At 40.2% G+C, this 23,299-nt stretch overlaps 2 protein-coding genes across 14 annotated transcripts in view; one reads left to right on the top strand and one right to left on the bottom strand.

Moving 5' to 3' along the window:
* The window catches only part of CTPS2 (CTP synthase 2), a 444,584-nt gene that overhangs the window by 1,522 nt on the left and 419,763 nt on the right, over positions 1 to 23,299 (top strand). Inside the window, exon 1 of one of the 13 annotated variants that reach the window (XM_061627206.1) lies at positions 20,083 to 20,220. The exons of 10 other annotated variants lie outside the window; for them this stretch is intronic. The gene's annotated coding sequence lies outside the window, so the exon portion shown is untranslated. 2 more of the 13 variants (XM_061627207.1, XM_061627208.1) reach the window with 2 other exon arrangements.
* Positions 1,539 to 18,527, bottom strand: SYAP1 (synapse associated protein 1). The gene is made up of 9 exons (XM_061627218.1): positions 18,150 to 18,527; positions 16,498 to 16,616; positions 14,542 to 14,608; positions 10,835 to 10,908; positions 10,399 to 10,538; positions 8,648 to 8,790; positions 6,998 to 7,056; positions 6,061 to 6,205; positions 1,539 to 3,371 (listed from the first exon to the last, which is right to left on the bottom strand). Exons 1-9 carry the CDS (start codon positions 18,349 to 18,351, stop codon positions 3,244 to 3,246), a joined length of 1,077 nt encoding a protein of 358 aa, XP_061483202.1. The 5' UTR covers positions 18,352 to 18,527; the 3' UTR covers positions 1,539 to 3,243.

Genomic DNA, 23,299 nt, shown 5'->3' with positions numbered 1-23,299 from the left:
GGAGTAGGCAAACTTCTTGGCCTTGATGGCGACATTCGGTGGTTGAAGGGTCCACATTGACCCACCTCTTGCATGCACAAGAGGGGGTTGGTAGTCTACTGGATCTATGCAACGGGGGAGATGCAAGGTGGGATGAAAACCCCTGGTTGCTGACTGACGAATTTAGATATATGTCTGCCCACTTCAGTGAGCCAGTGAGGAGATAGGAAGGAAGGTGCAGGGGGATGCGTCTTCCTCCTTGTGTAAATCGCAATCCTAGTAGCTGTTTGGCACGTTGAAGAATAGTTTATATCTCAAATCAGAATGCGTAAAAGGCTACAAGACCCGCCCGGGTACATCTGGTAGAGGAAAAAGCGTATTATGTATAATTTAGTAATCAGTCTGATATTAGAAAGACAATTTAAAATTAATGCAATCAGACAGTGTGCAACAGAAAAACCCGTCTACATAGAACCTTGCCCAAAGAAGTATTTTGGTCTTTAAATATTGGTGTTGAAACAAATACCAGTTTCCTGATACAGTATACAGCTTGTGTATTATATTTTTTAAAAATTAGGCATAGTTTTAAATTTGATTGCTTTCTCAACGCTGTCATCATCACTTCAGATAAGTTCTCTTCTAATGAACGATCTCAAATTATCTAGCTGGCTGCCCATTACTTACCAGGCTAAATTCAACGTACTTTATACAAGGGTGTATAAAGCTCTACAAAGCTTGGGACCAGGATACCTGAAAGGTAGTCTTACCCTTTGTATGCCCAGTCACTACACTCTGCAGGTGAGGGTAGGTCCTTCTGCACAACATAGTGTGGATCTTAGTAGGTGGTGGTTGTGGCACCTACCCTTTGGAATTCACTCCCCTTAAACAGGTGCCATCTCTGATCTTTTTGGTACGTATTGAAGACCTTTTAAATATAGACCTTATCCCAGTCTGCATCTGTATTGGAATTGTTTTAATAAATCTTTTAAAGATGTTTTTAACATTTTATAGATTTTTTAGTGTTTTATTGCCTGTTTGCCACCCTGGGCTCCTTTTGGGAAAAAAGTGGGATATAAATTTAACAATAAATAAAATTATTTGATAGAGTAGTGGTTCCCAAGCCTTTTTCCGACAGACCTCTTGAAAATTGCTGATGGTCTTATTGGACCACTTAACGATTTTTCTGCCTGTTGTAGCAATTGTAATGTGCTGTGCTAGATGCTGTATGATTTTTAATTATACTTTTGTTGCTTCTTTATTTATATTGTATTCTTGTATTCAAATTGCAATACAATAAGAAGCAATAAAGGTACAATTAAAATCAACGTAAATATTTAATATAGACATGCCATGGACCACCTGAATGAAACTCAGTTTGCAAACCCTGTTATAAAGCGTTTCTCTTTTGAATTATCACCCCACTATATTTGTAATTGTTATGCCATCTAAATACATTCGCGAAATGTTCTTCCTCGCAAGTTTCGACTTCACACAAAACCAAAGAAATTACTATAAGTCTTTTGGAAAACTTAAGTTATTTGCTATAGAAAAACTGCTCATTATGATTCTGAAAAAATTTATTTGGGAATCAGTAAGATGTTGTCTCATGAATCCTTTCATTTTGGACACCAAGCAAAGTTAACATTATGCTTAACTGCTATCTTTTCAGTTACTTGTAACCAATTCATTTTCTAGATATTTTGCTAAAAATCAACCTCGTAGTACTTTAAATTTTATAGATAGGCAAGAGAAGTCAATTACTGGGCCAAAATTAGAATTGTTGTCTCCTGCAACACTGTTAAATATTACCTTCCATGAAGTTCTGACCCCCTTTATCCAGCTGCAGTGTTTTGTCAGTCCAATATGGCAATTTCCTTTTTGACTTCTGAGTATATACATTAGATTTTAGAGTGTTCCTCCCACCTCTTAATAAACATTTAACACTTATTGTAGCACAACTGAAACACAGGCCAAGCCTGAATTTCTTGTTATGCTTAGCATCTATTTTTTAACCTGTGCTATTTAGGTAATAATGCTTCAAGCACATTGTACATTTAGCATTTAAATTAAGAGATGCTTTTATCTTAAACCAAACCAAACTGTTTTTCTTCTAAACTCTTGACTATTCTTGGTGTTAACAAACCCCAATTAAATAAGTGAACCTGTGATCAACAGAAAACTGTGTGCCTTTAGCCAGTTTACTTGACATTTTAAGTATATTCTATGTAATTATTGTTGTATCTTCCTAATGACCAAAGTGAAGATAATTAAACCACTGAATTTTTAATTAGCCACACCATATTATCATTTTGAACCTTCATTGCTTTTGATGTCCAGGTGCCAAGATTCAGACAAAATTGACCTGAGCTATAAATGAAGTCCAATAATACTTTCTAAGAGAACATATGGTATTTAAGGAACCAATAGCATTTTCATAAAAAGTTATTTATAAATGAACCATAGCGATCATATTAACATGATGTGCTATTACTTGCAGGAGAATAGTTAGATAGTTTTGCATTTTTACAGGGGTGGCACCAGTGGGCGGCCAGGTCAGGTCCTGGCTAGAGGGAGCTCTCAGGCAACCCCGCACAACTGTGCAGGCTCGCAACGCCCACCTGCACACCTCACCTACCTCTCCTATTGGGGTGAATGCTGGCCACGCTGCACGCATGCCTGCCATTAACAAAGGTGCTTCCCTAAGGGGCTGATGCCTCAGTCATCATCTTGGTTGATGGTGGGCATGCACATCATTTACCGCAGCAGGAGAGGTAGGTGTGGGCAGGTGCCGTGGGCCCAGGGCAGGCTGCTGCCCAAAAGCCTAGTAATGCCTGCTGCCAGCCCTGCATTTTTACCCCCATACAGAAAGTAGATCACAATATGTGTGCTTAAAATTCATTTCTGGTTATCTAACATTTTCTATTCACTTGAACATCAAAACAATTAAAATACGAACAGTGATCCAGAAAATGTTTAGGCATATATGACCACCTGTGCATGTACTCTGAATCTTCTCTCTCCCCCTTTCCCCCAAAGTACTTCCTGTGCTGCACTGAATTCATTTTTGTTATTTCCTAAGCGTTCAAAAGTTGCCTTACATACCACTAGATAATGGACAGTGTATTTTCATAGAACTGTTTTTACACCTGATTACATATCACTTGGAGTCTTATTTTAGAAAGAGCATTTTTGTCATGGGAAAGTCTCTGAAGCAGGTATAAAAACAAGTTCATATCAATTTCCAGAAAACATTTATCAAAGTGGTTAATTTTCTCCTTGTAGCATTTCTTCTATTTCTTTGTCCCAGTTGTCATCTCGTTTTTCTGACTCCGTAACTACTTCATATTCTTGAAGCTCTTGTTGTAGTTCCTTCTCCCAGTCCGCAGTTTCTTCTGAATAGAAACAAAACATACTCACGTTACAGGACTGAATAAATGTTGCTCATGAAAATTAATTGCAGTGAAAGTTTTGCATTTGAGGATACGCAGCACTAATTCTGCTACTACAATAAGGTCTAGTCTATACACGCAACAAAATGATGTAGAATAATAGACTGTACCACTTCAAATTGCAAGTAGGAGAAATATATAGCTTTTTTTTATTAAAAAAATCACAATAGACAACCAGTACAGCAGGCAAGAGTTTTGATTTCCTTTCCAAGGAGTGTTTGTTTTAGATGGAGGAAAGGTAATGAGAAATGGTTTCCCCCACCTGTAGCTTGTAGTAGTATAGCATGGGTCAAGTGAAAGGGAAGAGAAAAAGAAAGGGACATTTTCCATCCAAAGGTAAAGGAGGGGACTTCCTCTGCCCATTGCCTTTGTTTGCAAAACACACCTTTACCTGAGGATGATGGACAACATTCCTGATGGGTATGGTGCCTCCTACTGGAAGGAACAGGCAGGGTCCACCAAAACCTTCTGCCTCCTATCTAGAGGGAGGAGTCATCCCTCTCACCAGACCAACCCTGCCTGGTTGGTAAAGGTTAGGTCCTCTTCTACTCTCTTTCAAGCCTTTTTTTGCTCAAGTAGAGGGGGAGAAAGAAAGGTGTGTTTTGCAAGCAAGGGCAAAGTGCGCGCGGAGGGGGGACCCTCCATATTCTTTGCTTGCAAAATACACAGCTCTTTCTGCTTGCCTTGGCTGCACGTACCTGTTCCCAGTAGGGAACAGACTAATACAGCCAAACTGAGCAGAATTTAGCCTTAGCTCATCAACTGACAAGCAGAAGGTTAAATTTTGTTTTAGCTGTAAAATGCCTGTTCACACAACCAAAGCAGAATTGAATCGTCCTCCTGTCCATCACTGGATGTCACAAGTGGACTTTATGGCTTTATGGGTCAAATTGGATCCCCCAGAGGCAAGATTGGCCCACAAGCCAGAGGTTCCCCAACCCTGCAGTAGAGTCTATATAATCTACCACCTCATTCTGTGTGTTGGTGGTTCCGGAGTTTGGATTATTGGTCATTTGCCTGCTTTAGATGGGGTAGTGCTCCCACTGAAAGAACCGGTCTATAGTCTGGGGGTGCTCCTGGATCCATCCTTGTTGCTAGAGGCCCAAGTGACCTCAGTGGCTAAGAGTGCCTTTTAACCAGCTTCGGCTGGTAAGACAGCTGTGGCCATTTCTGGACCGGGATAGCCTGACCACTGTTATCCATGCGATGGTAACCTCCAGGCTGGATTACTGTAATGCGCTGTGTGTGGGGCTGCCTTTGAGGCTGGTCCGGAAGCTGCAGCTGGTGCAAAATGAGGCTGCAAGACTGCTCACTGGGGCAGGGTATCATTAACGTGTCACTCCGCTGCTGAAAGAGTTGCACTCGCTGCCCATTAGTTACTGGGCTAAGTTCAAGTTTCTAGTTTTGGTATACCAAGTCCTATACAGCTTGGGACCAGGTTATCTGAAAGACCGTCTTATCCCTTATATACCCAGTCGATCACTGCACTCTGCAGGCAAGGGCCTCCTGCAGATACCATCTTATCAGGAGGTTCATTCTGCACAACATAGGAAATGGACCTTTAGTGCAGTGGCACCTACCCTTTGGCGTTCCCTTCCCTTAAATATTAGACAGGCACCATCTCTGTTATCTTTTCGGTGCCTACTGAAGACCTTCCTCTTTCAACAAACCTTTTAAGTTGAGACCTTCTCCCAGTCTGCATCTGCGTTGGAATTTCTTTTTAATATGTTTATTTTTATTTTATTTTTAAAATATATTTTATTGTTTTGTTTTAATATATTTTAATGTCTGTTTTTATGATGTTTGATAGTGTTTTTGTTTGCTGCCCTGGCCTCCTACTGGGAGGAAGGGCAGGATATAAATCTAATAAATAAATTCTGCTGGATGAGGAAAACCACTCCATTGTCAGTAATTTCAACTTGGGAGCAACCATGATGAAAAATACCATGAGACTGTAAGTCAGTTCATACAATGTTCTCTTTGACATTCAAGTTCCAACTTTAAGCACGCACTTGTGTAGAAATAAATATGTAAATCAAGAAATTGCAGGGATTGAGACTAAGACTTTTTCCAAATGCCATGAGTTGGGAACTAACAAGGTCCAAGATGTCCTAATCCATGTGCAAGGCATGCCACTTGAAAGTATACTTGGGCAAGACCAGACTTGATCATTTGGAGAAAACACCTCACTTGTAAGTAAGCTGTATTAAAAAGTTGCTCCCAAACTATAGTGGTGTGTTCTAGTCTTCCTTTCCACCACTGCTCACCAGTTTCTCTTTCTTGGGATATGAAGAAATGTGAATAACTTGGAGGGGGGGCTACTTCCTGTAGCCGTAGACATTCAAACACTAAACCTGCAAAAACTATTTTCTGAACATGTGGCTTCAGCCATAATCCAAGAAATCAGATACTGCTGTTAACAATTCTAACAAGATACTTTTAGATTTTGCAATGCAGTGAAGATAAGTGGTGTGAAGAATAGGACAGCTTTCTAAATTTGCTGTAATCTTACCCAAAAGGGATAGGTTATCTATTTGAAATAGTAACTGGATGTCTCAAAGTATTTTTTATTCAAATGCAGAGTATCTTTACAAAGTTATCAGAGTTAAAAGGATGGGCAAAATGTTTTTACCTTCCACAGTGGTTATTTCCTTGTTCTTATCAAGCACAAGTTGTTCAATCTCTTTCCTCAGATCTTCCTGATTCAGGTTGCATGTATCAAAAGCATCACTCACAAATTCTGATACACCTGGGCTAGTGGAAATCTCTTCATCCTCCTTAAATAAAGTTTTACAGGAGATGGGAAACGAATTTAATATGTAAATATACTTGGATTGTATTGGGCATTTCTCCTTATTCTCATGCACTGCTTCCATGTCAGGAAGGAGAAACCAGAGAGGTCACCGGTACAGAGTCTCTACACACAAAAGACTGGGGCCTAATAGTGATTTGTTACATAGCTTATGTTCCTGAGCATCACCATGGCAAATAGAAGGGATAGAGGAAGTCTTTCTGACCTAATGTTTCTTCTGTGTTGCTATCTTACAAAATGTGCAATGCAGCAGAAAGCATAGAAAAGGTTACAAAAATGTTTTCAGGATGCAGCTGCCTGCATTCTGTGTACCCTGAACGACTACTTTTCTCTCCCCAGTCCCCCAGACATACTATCATTGTTCTCCAGTTGCAGAAACTCAGCCCTGAGCTATGACCTTGCACACCCTCTCCACCCCTTCTGCTACTGATGGCATGAACTGATCGCTTGAATCCATCATAGTGAGGTGCAAGGTTTTCCAAAGACAGGAACGAGTATTGCAATACAAGATTTGGGAAGAGTGCACTTAAGCTGCTTGGCTAGAACTTATCAACCTTAGGCAACCACCTGATTAGAAGGATGGCCTGCTTTGCTAGGGCTTCTGGAGCTCCTCAAACAGCCTCCAGTTTAAACTCTGTTTCATCCAAACACTTGATTCTTCAATTATATTGGTTTTAGAGCTTTAAAAAATCTTAAAACTAAAGAAAAGGTTATGCAGTAAATACATGTATTAATCTCTACTGCAGAATAATTTTACCTCTTGAGGCTTTCGCTGAGACTTGATTGCTACAGGTGGTGTCTTTGGCCGAACATTTTCTAGGAGGAAGCCAGGATAGAATTTTGAAGACTTCTTTCAGTATGCAGAGTCATTAAAGCTTAAGTTGTGAGTGAATGAACAGTGATTCAAACATAACAAGCCATGGTTTTATCATTACACAGATGAGGTATGATGCGCTCACATGCTTCCTCACCCTCCTTTCTCTCTTCACATAGTAGGGAAGGACATTAAAAGCTTCTGCTTGCTGTGTGTAACAAACTACAGTTTCCCTTTATGTATGAATTGGAAAAATTGTGGTTTGTAAAAACCACATTATTAAACCGGGATCCAATTGGTTTAACATCCTAGTTTGTTAACTATGGTTTAACAAAATGTTGTTGAAAAGTGACTGAAAGCTTTCAATATCTTTCCCTTGCACACAAAAGAAGGTAGGAAGCAAGTGGCAGGGGAACGCACAATTATAGACTTGCTGCAGCTCCTATGTATAATGACAAGCCATGGTTTTGGGTTTTTTTAACACGTCTGAACATAACTGAATGAACATGGTTCAACAGTTTGACTGGCCTTGATAGCAAATCATGTGGTCATCTGGACCCTGCCCCTTCCCTTGTCCCTGACCTTATGCTGTGCCATTATGCAAGATCAATAACAATATTCTACTCCCCTGCCCAGCTCCAAGTTTGGAACTAAAAAAGGGTGCGGGCTTGGAAGTTTGGCCTTGTGCTGCAAAGGCGCTCTTCATGCTTCAACAGGGTGGCCAGACCACTCAGTCTTTCTCTTAGTCTTGGAGATGAGGAAGGGGTAATTATAATCCCTGTTCCATATTCAGCTCCAGAGGTGGAAGGCTAGGGCTTCACACTCACCAGAAGGCAGCAGCACAGTTTTCATGAAAAGCAGAACCCTGTACATGAAACATTTTTTCTTAACAGAGAAAGCAATATAATTGGATATCATTAAAAGTTTTATACTAAGTAAGATGAACCTGACTAGGCAGGCAAAATTCAGTTTTTTTTTAAGGGTCCTATCTGCTAAATTGCTTGTGTGTGTGCGCGCGCTAAATTAGTTCTGACATCTTCAATACATGAGCTTCTCATCAGCTCTATTTACAGGAGGGATCTAAGAGGTGCTGCATTCACAATAATTTGCCTCCTAGTGATTAAATAATATATAAACTGCTCTTATTTGGGTACACTGGACAGACTAGTGTTAACCTAAGGTTATATTATATATGAGCAAGATTGGGAGCTCCCAAAAACATGCTTGTAGAATGCCAAGAGCAAAATTTGAGAAGAACACAGGTTCAGTGTTACTAAATAAGTTGATATGGACAGTAATCACTTGCATGTTTAAGGACTGGAGTATAGTTTTCGGCAAGTGGAAGGGTACACATAGTTTTCATAGGAGCAATTTTACTATATTCCTGAAGATAAATGCAGTTGCTAGGGAGAGGGGGGGGGAGATCTTTACACTTCAGCAAATGCTCTCAAATGATTAAATGTTAATATTTCTGAAGTTTCCATGATAAGGAGTGTTTAAAATAAGATAGTGAGGCAGAAAGTTTGGAATGTATATTTTTTAACTGGGTGAGAAACAGGTTGCCATCCAACAGAGATTGAAACAAATCTCTACCTGTTAGCTGTCTGTCCTCTTCACTGCCGTTTTTCTCTTTTCTTACTGTTTGCTGTTGTGCAGCCAATGCTGTGAGCTGTGCAGACTGTTTAATTAGGGAGACGCGGTAAAAGTAATTCCTCCAGAACACATCTTCCTTTACACTGAAGGCAGTAAAATATTTGGTTTAGGTAACTGTACTGTATATATTACATGAAACATACAGACTTAATTTCAGGTGGACTTACTTTGGTGAGGAACTGAGTATCTTGATATGACTAATTGATCTTTGGCTTCAAAAGCCACACACAATATTTTAAATCTTAGGAAGACACTGTGTGGCTTCATTTATTAACACTAATTCATACACGCATGGTATTCATAGTGGAGAAATGGGACAGCGTGTGTACCCCACCTCAAGGTAATGCATACATTCATGAAAGCTGTCTGGAACATCCATTTTCAGAGACATGTTGCTTCTGAATTATCAGTGGCTGGGGAGCAACAGACTGTTTATTTGACTGATTTCTTACCCAGCCTTTACCATAAGATCCTAGGGCAGATTACAGCAATGAAATATACAATTATATAAACAAAGTTACAACCATGAAACGAAAAAAGGGTAAAAGCAGTTTTTTAAAAGTTGGATATATTGTATTTAAAAGCATTTGTATGCTACTTAGTGTTTCAAAAATCTCTAAGCAAGTGTATATGTAAAACAGTTAAAAATAGCTTCAATACAGATGCAGTCTAGGATAAAGATCTCCACTCACAAAGCTTGTTGAAAGAGGAGGGTCTTCAGTAGGTGCCAAAAAGGTGACAGAGACCGTGCCTGTCTAATATGTGATTTTACTGTTTACAATTTTATTATGTATGTGCTTGATTGTATTTTTGTAAGCCACCCTGAGTGCCCTATTACAGGGTAGAAGGGCGGGATAGAAATATTTTAAACAAAACAAACAGATACATCCAGCTTATACAATCTTTCCTCAAAACAAATTAAGTGAATGGCAAAGGCATACTGCACTGCACACTACATCTTACACATACTATACAGTGGTGTACAGGATCCCCTAATGGTGAATTTGCTAATGGACACTAAGGAGTGGATCCAAAATTCCAATAATGGGATGTTCCTGCTGCCAGGAAACGGGAGAGGAAATGTTCATTGGTTCTTCCTTTCCCAAAAAAAGTGTATCTGGAGAGTTGGGGACCTTCCAGAAGGGTATGGGAAGTGGCATGGGAGAAAGGGGAACTGGCAATCCATCCCCTTTATTCACCGGGAGCCTTTGCTGGATTGGTGTTCCTTTTGCAAATGCAAGGAGCCTTTCTATTTGTGGAAGGGCATGTCTGGGTCTAACCCAATGGCTACAAACTGACATACGCTTATCTGGGAGTAATTCATACTGGACTCAGTGGAACTTTTTTGTAGTTATGCATAAGGTTGTGCTGTAAGTTTATAATTCTGACCAAAGTCAAAAGTCAAAATTTCTCAGAGGTAGGAATAACGGTATTTTACAAATTAGTTTCCCACAAAATTCATTGAGAAACAATTTAATATTCAGGTTTAGATTATGACTTTTAAACGTCAGGCTTAGATTATGACTTTTAAATTTCAGACTAGTATACCATGAGTTATTTATCAAGTCACATTTTTATACAAATGGAAACTGAGAATATTAATAAATATTGAATTACAATAAGCTATTATTTTTACCCAGAGACTATGAAAACCATTAAATGGCTTATGAAAACACAGGCAGATCACTCACTGTTTTGGGACAAGATCAAATCTCATTCTGTTCAGAAGCTCATCTTCCTGGAGCATTACCATAGCCACTGGATACATTTGATCAAAGTCAAAATTAAACTGAACGCCGGCTGGTGGGTCACGGAGAAAGTTTCTTCTGTCCTTTGCAAAATAAAATGCAGCTGTCAATGGTGAAAATGTTACAGTCTTCAAAGAGTACTTGTCAGTCTATTACTTTGAAAATTACACCACAAGCAGCTCTGCCAGATACATGGAAAAACACTTTTCAATAAGAGAAGTTGTTTTTACACTATCAATTAACATGATCTCACTAAACCTTAACAACAATTTTATTACTTAACATATTGAAGTTTCAAAACCTAGAATTCTGTTTTAGCCAAGTACTAAGTGTGCATGTTTTTTAAAATTATTTAAACACTAAGAGGAATACCACTTACTGCTGATAAGGCCAGTATTTGTTGCTGAATTGTTTCTTCTTCATTGCTGTCTACCCAAGGAGGCACGGCTGCTTCTGTAAGCAAAAGGGGAACATTTTTATAAACAACTGCATTCAGTAGTAGGAGACAGGTGAACTAATGGCATTCTTGACTGGGAAAGACACTTGCCAAGATATGTCAGAAGCGTGTTGCCAACTAATAATTTCATTTTAAACTGATCGTAAAATTCAGTATGAGCATCAAATAAATTCCTACATCAGCAATTTGGAAATATGCCAAAAATATAAAAAGCACGTTTGTGTTCTATGTTTCAAACTATGTTGAAACTAGAGATTCTTGGATAGTGTTTCCCCTTCCACAATGAACAGAATGACAAACCATGTGAATTGTTCCCCTGGATCCAACTCACACATTTTAGACAGTGAAGACACACAAATATATGAAGATGCATATACTGCAGGGCACAACTTAAACAAAGGCAAACCTGCTTTTGTAGCACCCTGGTATGATATTGGCCCCACCTGAATGTAACAGTAAACCAACATCTGAAACTATGACTGTTCTAATCCCACTTGACTTGCTCCTCCCTTTGTTGAGCCAGGGGAAACAAACCAGAGCACTGGCTTCCCATTGTGTATGAACCAGTGCTTGTGACGGGTTTCTCTCCAAATAAACTTTTAGTAGTAAGCTATGACCTGGGAGACCAGGGTTCGAATCCCGACACAGCCATGAAGCTCACTGGGTGACCTTGGGCCAGTCACTGCCTCTCAGCCTCAGAGAAAGGCAATGGTAAGCCACCTCTGAATATCGCTTACCATGAAAACCCTGTTCATAGGGTTGCCACAAGTCGGAATCGACTTGAAGGCACTCCAAAGCAAGCAAGTAAGCCGAGAACAAACCACGGCTTCCAATCTTTTCAGTTTGGAGAGAAATATGTGTGTTAAAGCTAAGCGACCCTGTGGGTTATTTCCAGCATGATTTGAGCAGTGTGCACCAACACACTGCTTGTTCACAGTAAGACACAGGTTGCTTCAGACATTGGCTTACCACGACTTGTACACCAGGTCAATGGCTCGACACCATTTGTATGCATATGCTTAACAGGCTGCTGATGATTCCTGACGTTAGAAAGACTCATACAGCCATGGGGGCTGTGTACACTGAGCTCCATCGTAGTTGATTCAAGAGGAGCAGGGGGAATTGCATTTAGCTCTCTACCCCCCCAAATACTGGCAGCATCAATGGTAATTTAATTAGCCAACTTCTATTTTACAATCAAGTAGTATATAATTTTTGTTAAATAATATAATAAATAATCCTGGCTTCTCGATGGGTCTTTTAAAAGCACGAAGCTATGTGCATGATACCTATTTGTAAATTCCAGTCGTGAACTTCTCTAAACCAAGTTTGTATTGCAATTTTCATGGTTCTCTTATATATCTTTAGCCACCAGAGTCCCATTCCCAACTACAGGTATAACCTTCCCCAAACACATCAGTATTACAATACTTGGTGTGACTGAATTAAAATGGATGGGAATGGGACATTTTGAATCAGGCAACTACAAAATATTTTTTGCAGAAAATGAGAAATTAAGAAGAAAAGGGGTTGCTTTAATAGTGAGAAGTGATGTAGCAAAAGCAATCAGGAGCTATAATGCAAGGTCTGAGTGAGTTATATCAGAGAGATTAAATGGGAAACCTATTAATATAACCATCATCTAAGTCTATGCTCCAACAGCAAATGCAGAAGAGGAACTGGAGAGATTTTATGCAAAAGTACAGGAAAAAATTGATCACACACAAAAACAAGATGTTCTGATAATCATGGGGGACTGGAATGCAAAAGTAGGGAACAGAACTAGGAATTGTGGGGAAATGGGGCTTAGGAGATAGAAATGAAGCAGGAGAAAGACTTACTGAATTCTGTGAAGCCAATAATTTGTTTCTTGCAAACACATTTTTTGAGCAACTGAAAAGATGACTGTACACGTGGACATCACCAAATGGTCAGTATAGGAATCAAATTGATTATATAATTGGTAGCAGAAGATGGAGAAGTCAACGAGGACATTGAACTTGTCAAGGATTATCAGTACCTTGGCACAATCATTAACCAAAATGGAGACACTAGTCAAATTAGAAGGCTAGGACTGGGGAGGGCAGCTATGAGAGAGCTAGAAAAGGTCCTCAAATGCAAAGTTGTATCACTGAACACTAAAGTCAGGATCATTCAGACCATGGCATTCCCGATCTCTATGTATGGATGTGAAAGACAGTGAAAAAAGCGGGTAAGAGAAAAATTAACTCATTTGAAATGTGGTGCTGGAGGAAACCTTTGCGCATACCATGGACTGCAAAAAAGACAAATAATTGGGTGTTAGAACAAATTAAACCAGAACTATCACTAGAAGCTAAAATGATGAAACGGAGGTTATCATGCTTTGGACACATAATGAGAAGACATGATTCATTAGAAAAGACAATAATGCTGGGGGGGGGGGAAGAGGAAGGCCAAACAAGAGATGGATTGATTCCATAAAGGAGGTCACAGACCTGAACTTACAAGATTTGAACAAGGTGGTTCATGACAGATGCTATTGGAGGTCACTGATTCATAGGGTTGCCGTAAGTTGTAATCAACTTGAAGTCACTTAACAACATGTACTGGAGAATATCCCAGTGGACTGTTTTGGAAATCTTTAATGTGAGACATAGCCCCAGTATTTTTACTGGGAGTCAGCATGTATAATGGTTAGTATGCTGAACCAGGACCACTGAGATTCAGATTTCTAAATCCCCACTTGCCCACAAAACTTGATGGGTGCGGGCCTCTCACATACAGAGACTCAGGCTGCAATTCAGTACATGTCTATTCAGAAGTAAGTTCCACTGGGACTTACTCCCAGGTAAGTGTGTACTAGATTGCAGCCTCAGCCACTTCAACCTCCCATAGGGTTGTTTTGAGTTTAAAAGGGAGCCATGAATGTCACCCTGGGCTCCTTGGAGGAAGGGCAGGATGTAAGTATAATAAATAAATATTAAGTAATACCAACAGCCTGGTCAGTGCATCAGTCTTTCAGATTATGTTGCAAAATAAAACTCTCTTCTTATAGGAAAATACTATGTTGGACAAAAAAGGAAAAAGTTACTATTTGAAGAATAGTGATTAAGATATTATGGATGATTATTATTTATGAGAAATCAAAAGTACAGCTAATGAGATAGCTATAACTCCACATCTTATGTATTCTGTCATGCTAGAGATCTAATGAATTTGAGGATTATTCCAGTTTTTAGGATCTATATGGGCAGAGCAATCCTATTCCCTGTTCCATACTGCTGGAGGGAATTATGATGCTATAGAGATGTCCCTCTGGCAGAGTGTCTGTGTGTTTCTATGTTGCCATGGAGGCCTCTGCTGGGCTTGCTGAAAGCATAGGGGACTGCATGCTACCACTGGCAATGTTTCCATTGGCAGTAGCCATTGCTAAGGCTCCAAAATGGGATGTTGAAGGAGTGGAGCAGAGACAGTGATGGATCCACAGCTGGTCTTCTTCCTGGAGAATCTAAACCTCTGCCTGGCCATGCAAAAAAAGAACCCCCCCTTCCACCTTTATATCCTGGTTGGCAGGGCTGCGGATGCTGAGGGGAATCAACTGCTCTTTCCCTTCCCAGCCCCAGCCAGATTGCTCTGTTAAGCATTACCTGATTTTTTTGTTTGCTGCTGTTGAACAAATTTTTCCTGCTCCTTCTGAAAATCTCCTATAATTGTCTATAAGAAAAAATATGGTTTTTATTTATATATATATATATATATAAGGAGAGAGGACAAGAAATTTGTCAGACTATTGAGATTTTCATTGTTACCAACAATTTATTTACATTTAAAATGAATCCATTTGTATGGCCTAAAATCAAGTAAATTCACAAGTCTGAAACATTTATGCATTATATTCTAATAGTATACCTAAACAACTGCATATTATACAGTGACTTAAATGAAACTGCCCCCAAAACAAAGGGTTAGATCCAGACTACTCATGGATGCAAGTCCATCCACAGGACACTCATATGGAGGAGGGAGGGCAATTTTCACTGATTCCCTCTTCAGCTCCCTGCAAAAATGCTCCAGAGGGCTGGGGAACCCTTTGGTACAGCATGGGAGATGGTGCTGGGGGCTGTAAGGGGATTTGGCAAAAATTGTCTCAAGTCCTCTTTCATGAGTAGGAACCTCCACTGGATCTTGACATCTCACATTCATGAAAGCTCTTCCATTTATGGAAAGACAGGTATGGACCCAACCTAAAGAACTTTAGGGTCAATGCTGGGAGACCTTCACATGCTATGCCTTCCTCTCCTCAACTGTCAGATTCTTCCTCCTTTCTTCTACCAGTGTAATTATTTGTTATGATATAGGCTTCAGATGAAACAATATAGTAAATAATATGCCAGAGCTTTTTTTTCCTAACAGCTTAAAAAGGGGTGAGCTGGGGTTGAAGCAACTAGGGTTTTTATATTGTATTTAACAGCAAAACCGCCTGAAAACCCAGTGCAGTTCTCCCTCCAATCTTCTGAGCTAGCATAGGAACACCTATAGCAACCGATATGGAGGCTCATGGGTAACAGGAGGGTTCAGAAACAAGTAATAGCTTTGGGACAGGTTTAACTTTGACTGTGTAAAAGAGTAGGCATTTATTATCCTTTTAAAAAGTCTTTACATCATTTAAAATACCCTACCAAGTTCATTTCTGTACATAATGTAGCATTCAGATATACTCTGGTCACATATAGATGTCCACATCTCAGTTTAATAAGCTGGGATATAAACAAACGTTTTGCCCGTGTACTCAGTTCCTTCAAGGCATGAGCAAAGCAATTATAGTTTTCCATTTCATTGACAGCAGAGAGCTACAGATACCAGATTTGGAACAATAGTTTAATATACTGGCTTGCTTGGAATAACTTCCCAGTTCTGATGAAATGAGAAACTATAGTTAATTAGAGGCCTCCTGGTTTGATTGCTTATGCTGCAAAGGAAGGTACAACGGAGCTGTAATTAGGGAAAGGTTCATTGGTACTTCACTTTGCAAGCCAAGAAATGATCATCCAAACTGGGTCTGTCATGTCATATTTGATGGGAAAAGCATGGCTAAACTTCTTTCTAATAACTCATCATGGATGCACTCAATTACTGTTCGTCATTTTATAACCATAACACTCAAAGGCTCTCATTCTAGATTGGTGTTTCAAGCTACGTTGTCTGCACAGCGTACATCATAGTGCTTAACATGCTTCTCATTGCTGCCTGTTCTTATACAACCTTCTTGTAAAAATATAAACAGCAATGAAAAAGATATACAAATATCAAGCAGACTCTTGTGTGTCTGCTTTACCTGAATTATATTGCTGAATTATTAAATATAAAGTTTTTGATATATGTTGATTAATGTACAGTATAGGTCTTTAAAGTTCCTGAACTCTTGTCAGCTCAATCAGGTTTTGATTAACTGCTGATCTAGCTTATATTTTCTTGCATAGATTATCAGAACACTTTATTGGAACTAAACCCATAACATCAGTAGCATTAAACATAATTTGAAACAGAACATGCAAGAGCAGGTGTTAGATTTCATAATAAATTATTTACAATATTAAGAGTACCTTGTCAATTATATTTTCTATTTTTCCTTCTTCTACAGACTTCTTTATAGTTTGTGCAGTTTCTGCAACTGATTCAGATATCTTTTTTGTGGCAGTAGTGGCAAAACTGAAGAGATAACCTTTTGGAAATAAGACACTGCAGTATTTAAGTTCAGAATATTTTTGTCTGAGCTTCGAAAGCAACTCTGTATTAATACAAAGTCTCTAAAATATCTTTGCATGGAAATTTTTGGGGGCCTCACAGAGTCAGTCACTTTCAGTACTCCTAGTTCCTACAAAAGCATATATATCCATGCACAGGACACAATGATTTCCCTATGCCTATTTGTTAATATATATATATAGTTGGCAAATGTGAGAAATTCTGGATTACACATTTTGCACAGTGGGAAGGAGCAACATGTGCAAGTAAAAACTGAAGCTAGTTGCATCTTTTCTAAGATACTGCATTTGAAGCTGTGCTATAATCAAAATCAACAGTATAAGAAGCTCACATGAAGACACCTTTTTCCATCTACTGAGCAGATTAAAATTTGTCCACGTCACTGATAACCTAATGCACAAACCAGTTAAACATCAGGATACTTCATTTTAGCTGTCTGTTATTATATTAGGAAGAATCCAACTACTCTGAGCTTAGGTGCCTTATGCTTTCTACCTATCCCTCCTTCATAATTCAAAGTCAGCTGGGGTAGTTTCAATTAAATTCAAACCGTTTAATGACAATTTAGGAAAGCCAAAAATGCTGAGAAAGACATTAGTTATGTTCAGGTAAGGCACATGATAACTCAAGGGGTATCATGATTACAAACTGGAAAGGATAGAAAGGTCCTGAACAAAGATACAATTATATTAGTGGGTCTCTTTAATAACACATCCAGAGATTGTAATTCAGAAGTGTCCCTATTTTAAAAACAGCCCTGCCTCACAAAACTACAGAAAACAGCAGGCACAATACTGACATCCACTACCAATGCTTTCCACTGTTCTTGTTAGTGAGACTTGTGTCTTAAGACGTATAGAAGCGTAACAAAATACAGTATTAACATTGAAATCCTTTTTAAGATGCATCAGTGGCATAGAAACTTTTATAGTGTCACTGAAACAGACAAGTGATTTGCTTTTTCATATGTTTAAAGACAAAGATGCAACTCTTTAAGAGATATTAGGGTACTCAATAAAAGAGAAACAAGAATTTGTTATGCAAATTCACTCAGAAATAATTCCCACCGAATTAGATAAGGCTTATTCCAAAGTATACATGCATAGGACTACTCCTTTAACTGCAACCCGCAGTCTATTCTAACTTAAATCAACCCAGCTTTTAAGTACATTGACTAAAGACTGCAGCTTAAAAGTCGTATTTACGCTTCTGAGACGCTGGATGCTACCCAGAGTTATGTTCATTGGGACTTGATCCCAAGCAAATACGAACAGAATTGCAACTTCAGGAAGACTCACAAGGAGTACCTGAGCAGATGATTTGTTACAGAAGTTGGGAAAATGAGGATTAGTTACAGGCACTGGGTTGCAGTGGCTTGAGGGCCGCTTGGGGAAGACTCGGCTGGCAGTTTGGAAGTAAGAAGGCTCACGCAGTCAGAGAACTTGGGGAAGGGCGTTGAAGGGGTGGGTGGAACAAGGGAGACACTCACCGCCAAGTCCCTTCGCCTGGTTGAGAAGCGGGTCCGCGTCCACATTTTGTTCCACCTGCTCTCGGCTCTGCGCTGTTTCGTTCCCTCCAGGCACCTTTTCTCCCTCCCCAGTTTCAGCTCCAGATTTCCCTTCGAGAAGAGGCGGCTTCTCTTCCTCACCCGCCCGACTCATCCCGAACCAGCCACTCAGACCGCGCAACATCCTAACTAAATGCCCAAATACCACCCCTTTGTGGTACAGTCCCCCCCCAACCGTTTGCGACGACTTGACTTAACGGGAACGGGCCCTTACAGAGGGGAAGATGTTTGTTTCCGGAAAAAGAGAACGTGGTTACTTCCGAGTTACGTCATCCCAATACGTCATCACGGAAGCCGACGCTCTATGCTTCATCTCTGCTTCTCCAAATGGAAGAGAAGAGAATCGTCAAGCACACATTATTAGTCATTTGTCGCGCCCGCTCATGTAGTTTTTGTCGGAAGAGCCCCCTTTTTAGGCTGTGTTAAGATTGTTTTGTAGAGAAAAAGAAATACTTTTTTGAGACCCATAACCTGGTATTTTTACACAGAAGTAAGTCCCGTTGCGTTTAGTGACGCTTATTTGAAGGTTGTCACAACCTTTACTGTTTTCAGATGCTCTAGTCTAGTGTATAAACAACAAGGAGCCTTATACACATTTACCTGGGAGTAAGTCTCAGTGAACACAGTGGGATTTACTTCCGAGTAAACCTCATAGGATTGCACTGTAACGTATTTACGAAAATGTATGTCGCCACAAATGTGCTGCAACGCAACTGCAATGTCCCACCACTTGGTGGGACTTAATCCCATGTAAGTATTGCTGCCTTGGTCTTGTGTTGCAGTGGATGACCCTTGAAGGTTTTCCTCAGTGATTACTAATCCTACAGTAAAAGTGGTTTAATAAAAGCAGCAAATTGAACTTCAGATTCGATTCTGAACACACTGAAAATGGAAATGGACTGCCTGCAGAGGCTGAGAGGCAGTGACTGGCCCAAGGTCACCCAGTGAGCTTCATGGCTGTTGGAATTCGAACCACGCTAGAGTTTTGTGCCAAACAGAAAAAAAAATCTGTAATGGATCAAATAATGAAAAGTTCCTTGTAAAACTTACTAATTAAGGCCCAGAACTTGCCAAAAGAAACACATCTATATGGTCTTAGGGTTATCACTGTGAATGACTGAATATACATAAAAATATGTTAGCCTTTATGAGAGCTAAGAGACAGAGCTAGACTTGCCAGTTAGAAAGTAGGCCTCTGTTGTGGACTGGTAGGTCTTGGAAGATCCCTTGCTCAGCCACTCTACTACTCCAGTTTGTTGGGCAAACTAAGTAAAGATTATAAAGTGCTCTGCAAAATTAAACGTGCAATATAAATTATACACAGTAATAATTTGTTGATGAATATGTCACAAATATGATTACATAATATATTGATGAAGACGTCACAATAATATGATTACATATTAATCGTGCCTGTCAAATATCTTCTGTGAATACCAAACAGATGGCCAGCCTGTGGCACTGGTATTTCATAAGCAGCAGAGGCAGGTGAGGATTCAGGCAGAAGAACTCAATACCCCTTCGTCTTTGCTGCGCGCCGACGGTAAAGTGCACGTGTACAAATCGCAAATCTGATACCTTGCATGAAAGTGACATCTTCGTCAGGGTATAATATCAATCACATCAGCCTCTTTATCAGAAAGCCTTAGAGAGGACATGTGAAGTAAACCGGACTGTCTCTGTGCATGTGCAGAGTGGATTTCCCTTCATTCCTCTTGGTTAAAAAGATCAGAGACTACTGTGGCGCACGGGCACTTCCCTAGCGAGTAGTTCTATGATTCAGGGTCAGTTCTATTCTCTTCTTACTGAAGGGAACAGCAGCTAACCTAGAGTTCAGGTTCCCTCTAGTGGTCACTTGGGATACCGTTAGTTGCAGGTCTGTGAAAGCGGTTGTCTCCTTATACTACGAACGGACCAGGGGGTGGCGACGGCCAGGGAAGTTGCTGTTTTGCCACGACCTGCAATACCGTCTCTCGGGCAGCTTCGCGACCAGGTAAGCGCTAGGATGAGGCGAGACTTGGCTGAGGAGCCGCAGCAGGTCGGGTCCCCGTTTCACCTGAGAGGGCCCCTAGTAGACGTGTGGCGGGCGCAGCCGCGACAAGTTCTTCTCTCGCCCACTCCTGCTCCGCGGTGAAATTGGCGCACCATGCCGCGGTCATGGCGGCGACGTGAAGCCTACACTTGTGCTTTCTCGAGTAAGTTTGGGCCTCCGTCGTTCCTGCCTAGCCCCTCTCGTCACTGACGTTACAGGTGCAGATTTGGGACTCCGCTACTGCCGTCCTCTCTAAAGTTTCTAGGAAGGTATATGGATAATATTTAATAAGTCACTCTTGAGGTTCCTTCTAGAGTGAATTTATTTATTACATTTTTATTCTGAACCCCTCCCCCCTGTTTATCCTCCAAACGACCCTGTAAGGTAGATTAAGCAATCTGACCCAAGGTCACCTAGTGACTTCCATCATGACTGATTTGAATCTGGGTCTACTCTATTCCAACACACTTATCCCTATACCACATTGTCTCTCAGCTTTGCCACCTTTTTTTAAAGTGTAGGCCTATGCCTTAAAACAAGTATTTATTTGTAAATAAGTAATTCTTCACACAGTGCATAATTAAACTGTTGAATTTGGTGCCACAGGTTTTAGTGATGGTCAACAACTTGGATGACTTTAAAAAGGGGTTAGGGAAATTCATGGAGGACATGCCTATTTCCCAAACTTTCAACATGCGCATACCCCATTTTAGACATTGATTTTACCGGCATACCCAACTTTCACAAAAATAATTGGGAGAGGGGTAAGGTATTATAACACATTCGTAATTCCTATAATTTTATATGAAATGTTTGTAAAAAAATAAATACAAAGTAAGTAATAAACATTTTAATAATAGAAATAATATTTATATAACAAAAATATATATTCAAAAATATAGAAATAATTCATATACTAATTATTAAAATAACTATTATTCAAACAAAAAAAACATTCTGGAAATAAAGAGTAATACTTTTTTGGTATTAAAATTAAAATTCACAGCTGATGAGCGCGCAGGAGAAAAAAACCCACTTCCCTGCTTCCCGGTGTGAACATTTTTGTAGTTGAGCATATGCATAAATATCTTTGTGGTGCCATCTGTCTGTTTGTAGAAGCGTTTTTTGGTGGCCAAAGTCATTGCGAGGGAGTCCAAGTCTTATGAGAAACTGGAGGGGTGCACGAAAAGACAAGGAATGCATTGAGAGCGAAAGAGACTACGTGTTGAATAACATCGGGATAAACCACTGTTATTATATTGATCTTCCCTCACATGATTGTGTGAGAAACTGGAGAAATCACAAGAACTGTATTTTCTCTTAAAAGAACACACACACACTTTTTTGCCACTAAAACCCAATGGTAAAGTACAAAAAAACACATTTGGCCGTGTACCCCTTGAAACTCTTTCGCGTACCACCAGGGGTATGCGTACCACACTTTGGGAAACACTGGCCTATGCTACTAGCCATTATGACTGTGTTCTACCATCAGTATCGGAGGGTAGCATAATGACTACCAGTTGCTGGAAATGACAAGTGGAGAGAGTGCTGTTGCATTCGGGTCCTGCCTGTGAGCTTCCCATATGCATCTGGGTGGCCGCTGAGAATAGTATTTTGGCCTAGATGGGCCTCTGGCCTGATCCAGCTATAATCTTTGGCTTTAATAGTCCCATGGCAGGTGATTGTAAAGTACTCCATAAAGTTTTGAAACGGAATTGTTTTCTAGGCAGAAATTGGATTGGTGAAGCTATCCCATGATTGCATCTTGACTTTAGGAAAAGCTTCATTGGTTTAAATGCCTGTCATCCAGTTGTTAGGTGTGGGACCTGCTAGAAGTTCTTTTAAAAACCACCTGGTTTCTTTTTCTCAACTACATGGAGGCTTTGGATATACAACCCCAGTGATTAATTTATTAAATAAGCACTGCAAAAGTTCAAATGTGCTCTTTCACTGAAAACCCATAGACTCTGGCACAGAGTTCAGTAAGCTTATTGTGGTGAAGAAAGGTGTTCTGCACATGCTCAGAAACATTCCTGTGGTGAAGAGGAAGTGATACCTTTTATTTTCAAAAGATTGGATGCTAATTCAGAATATTCACCATCAGAGTCCTCCTCTTTTTTAAAAAAATTGATCTAGCAAGTGATACACCATACATGAGAGTGTACTCTTTTATGTGATTCTTGAATAACTAAAACCCTGATACCGTGCTTTGTAACATTGCTTAGAATCCCCATTCGATTATAGGCATGCTTTGAATGGGTGAAAAAACTTACCCTCTTTACCATCCTGATTGTAGGGTGATTCAGTAGTGTTAAAGCTGCAATCCTAAGGAGACTTTCTTGGGAGTAAGGCCTATTAAACTTAGTAGAGCTTCTGATCTTTCATAGGAACAAGCTGAAGTTGAACCCCGATAAGACCGAGGTGCTACTCGTGGGGGACAAAAGGAGGTTGGGAGATGTTGACCTGAAGTTCAATGGGGTGAGTCTACCCCTGAAGGACCAGGTCCGCAGCCTTGGGGTTGTGCTTGATTCCAGGCTGTCCATGGAGGCTCAGATTTCGGCAGTGAGCCGGGCAGCCTGGTATCAACTACACCTCATACGAAGGCTGCAACCCTACCTTCCTGTTCATCAGCTCCCACTGGTAGTACACGCCCTGGTCACCTCTCGATTGGATTACTGTAATGCGCTCTACGTGGGGTTACCCTTGAAAACGGTCCGGAAACTACAACTTATACAAAACGCGGCGGCTCGACTACTTACGAATAGTCGCCGCCGGGATCACATCACACCAGTGTTGTTCGATCTACACTGGCTTCCAGTTGTCTTCCGGGCCCAATTCAAGGTGTTGGTATTAACCTTTAAATCCCTATACGGTCTCGGCCCAGTTTATCTAAAGGAGCGCCTTCAACGCCACCAATTATGCTGCCCGACAAGATCAGCCACACAGGGCCTTCTCTCAATCCCGCCGACAAAAACAGCTAGATTGGCGGGAACTAGAGAGAGGGCATTCTCAGTGGCGGCCCCCACCCTCTGGAACT

The sequence above is a fragment of the Rhineura floridana genome, chromosome 5 (genome assembly GCF_030035675.1).
Source record: "Rhineura floridana isolate rRhiFlo1 chromosome 5, rRhiFlo1.hap2, whole genome shotgun sequence".
NCBI classification, from domain to species: Eukaryota; Metazoa; Chordata; class Lepidosauria; order Squamata; family Rhineuridae; genus Rhineura; species Rhineura floridana.
Note: the sequence above shows the minus strand (reverse complement) of the source record. Positions and strands in the feature narration are given on the sequence as shown.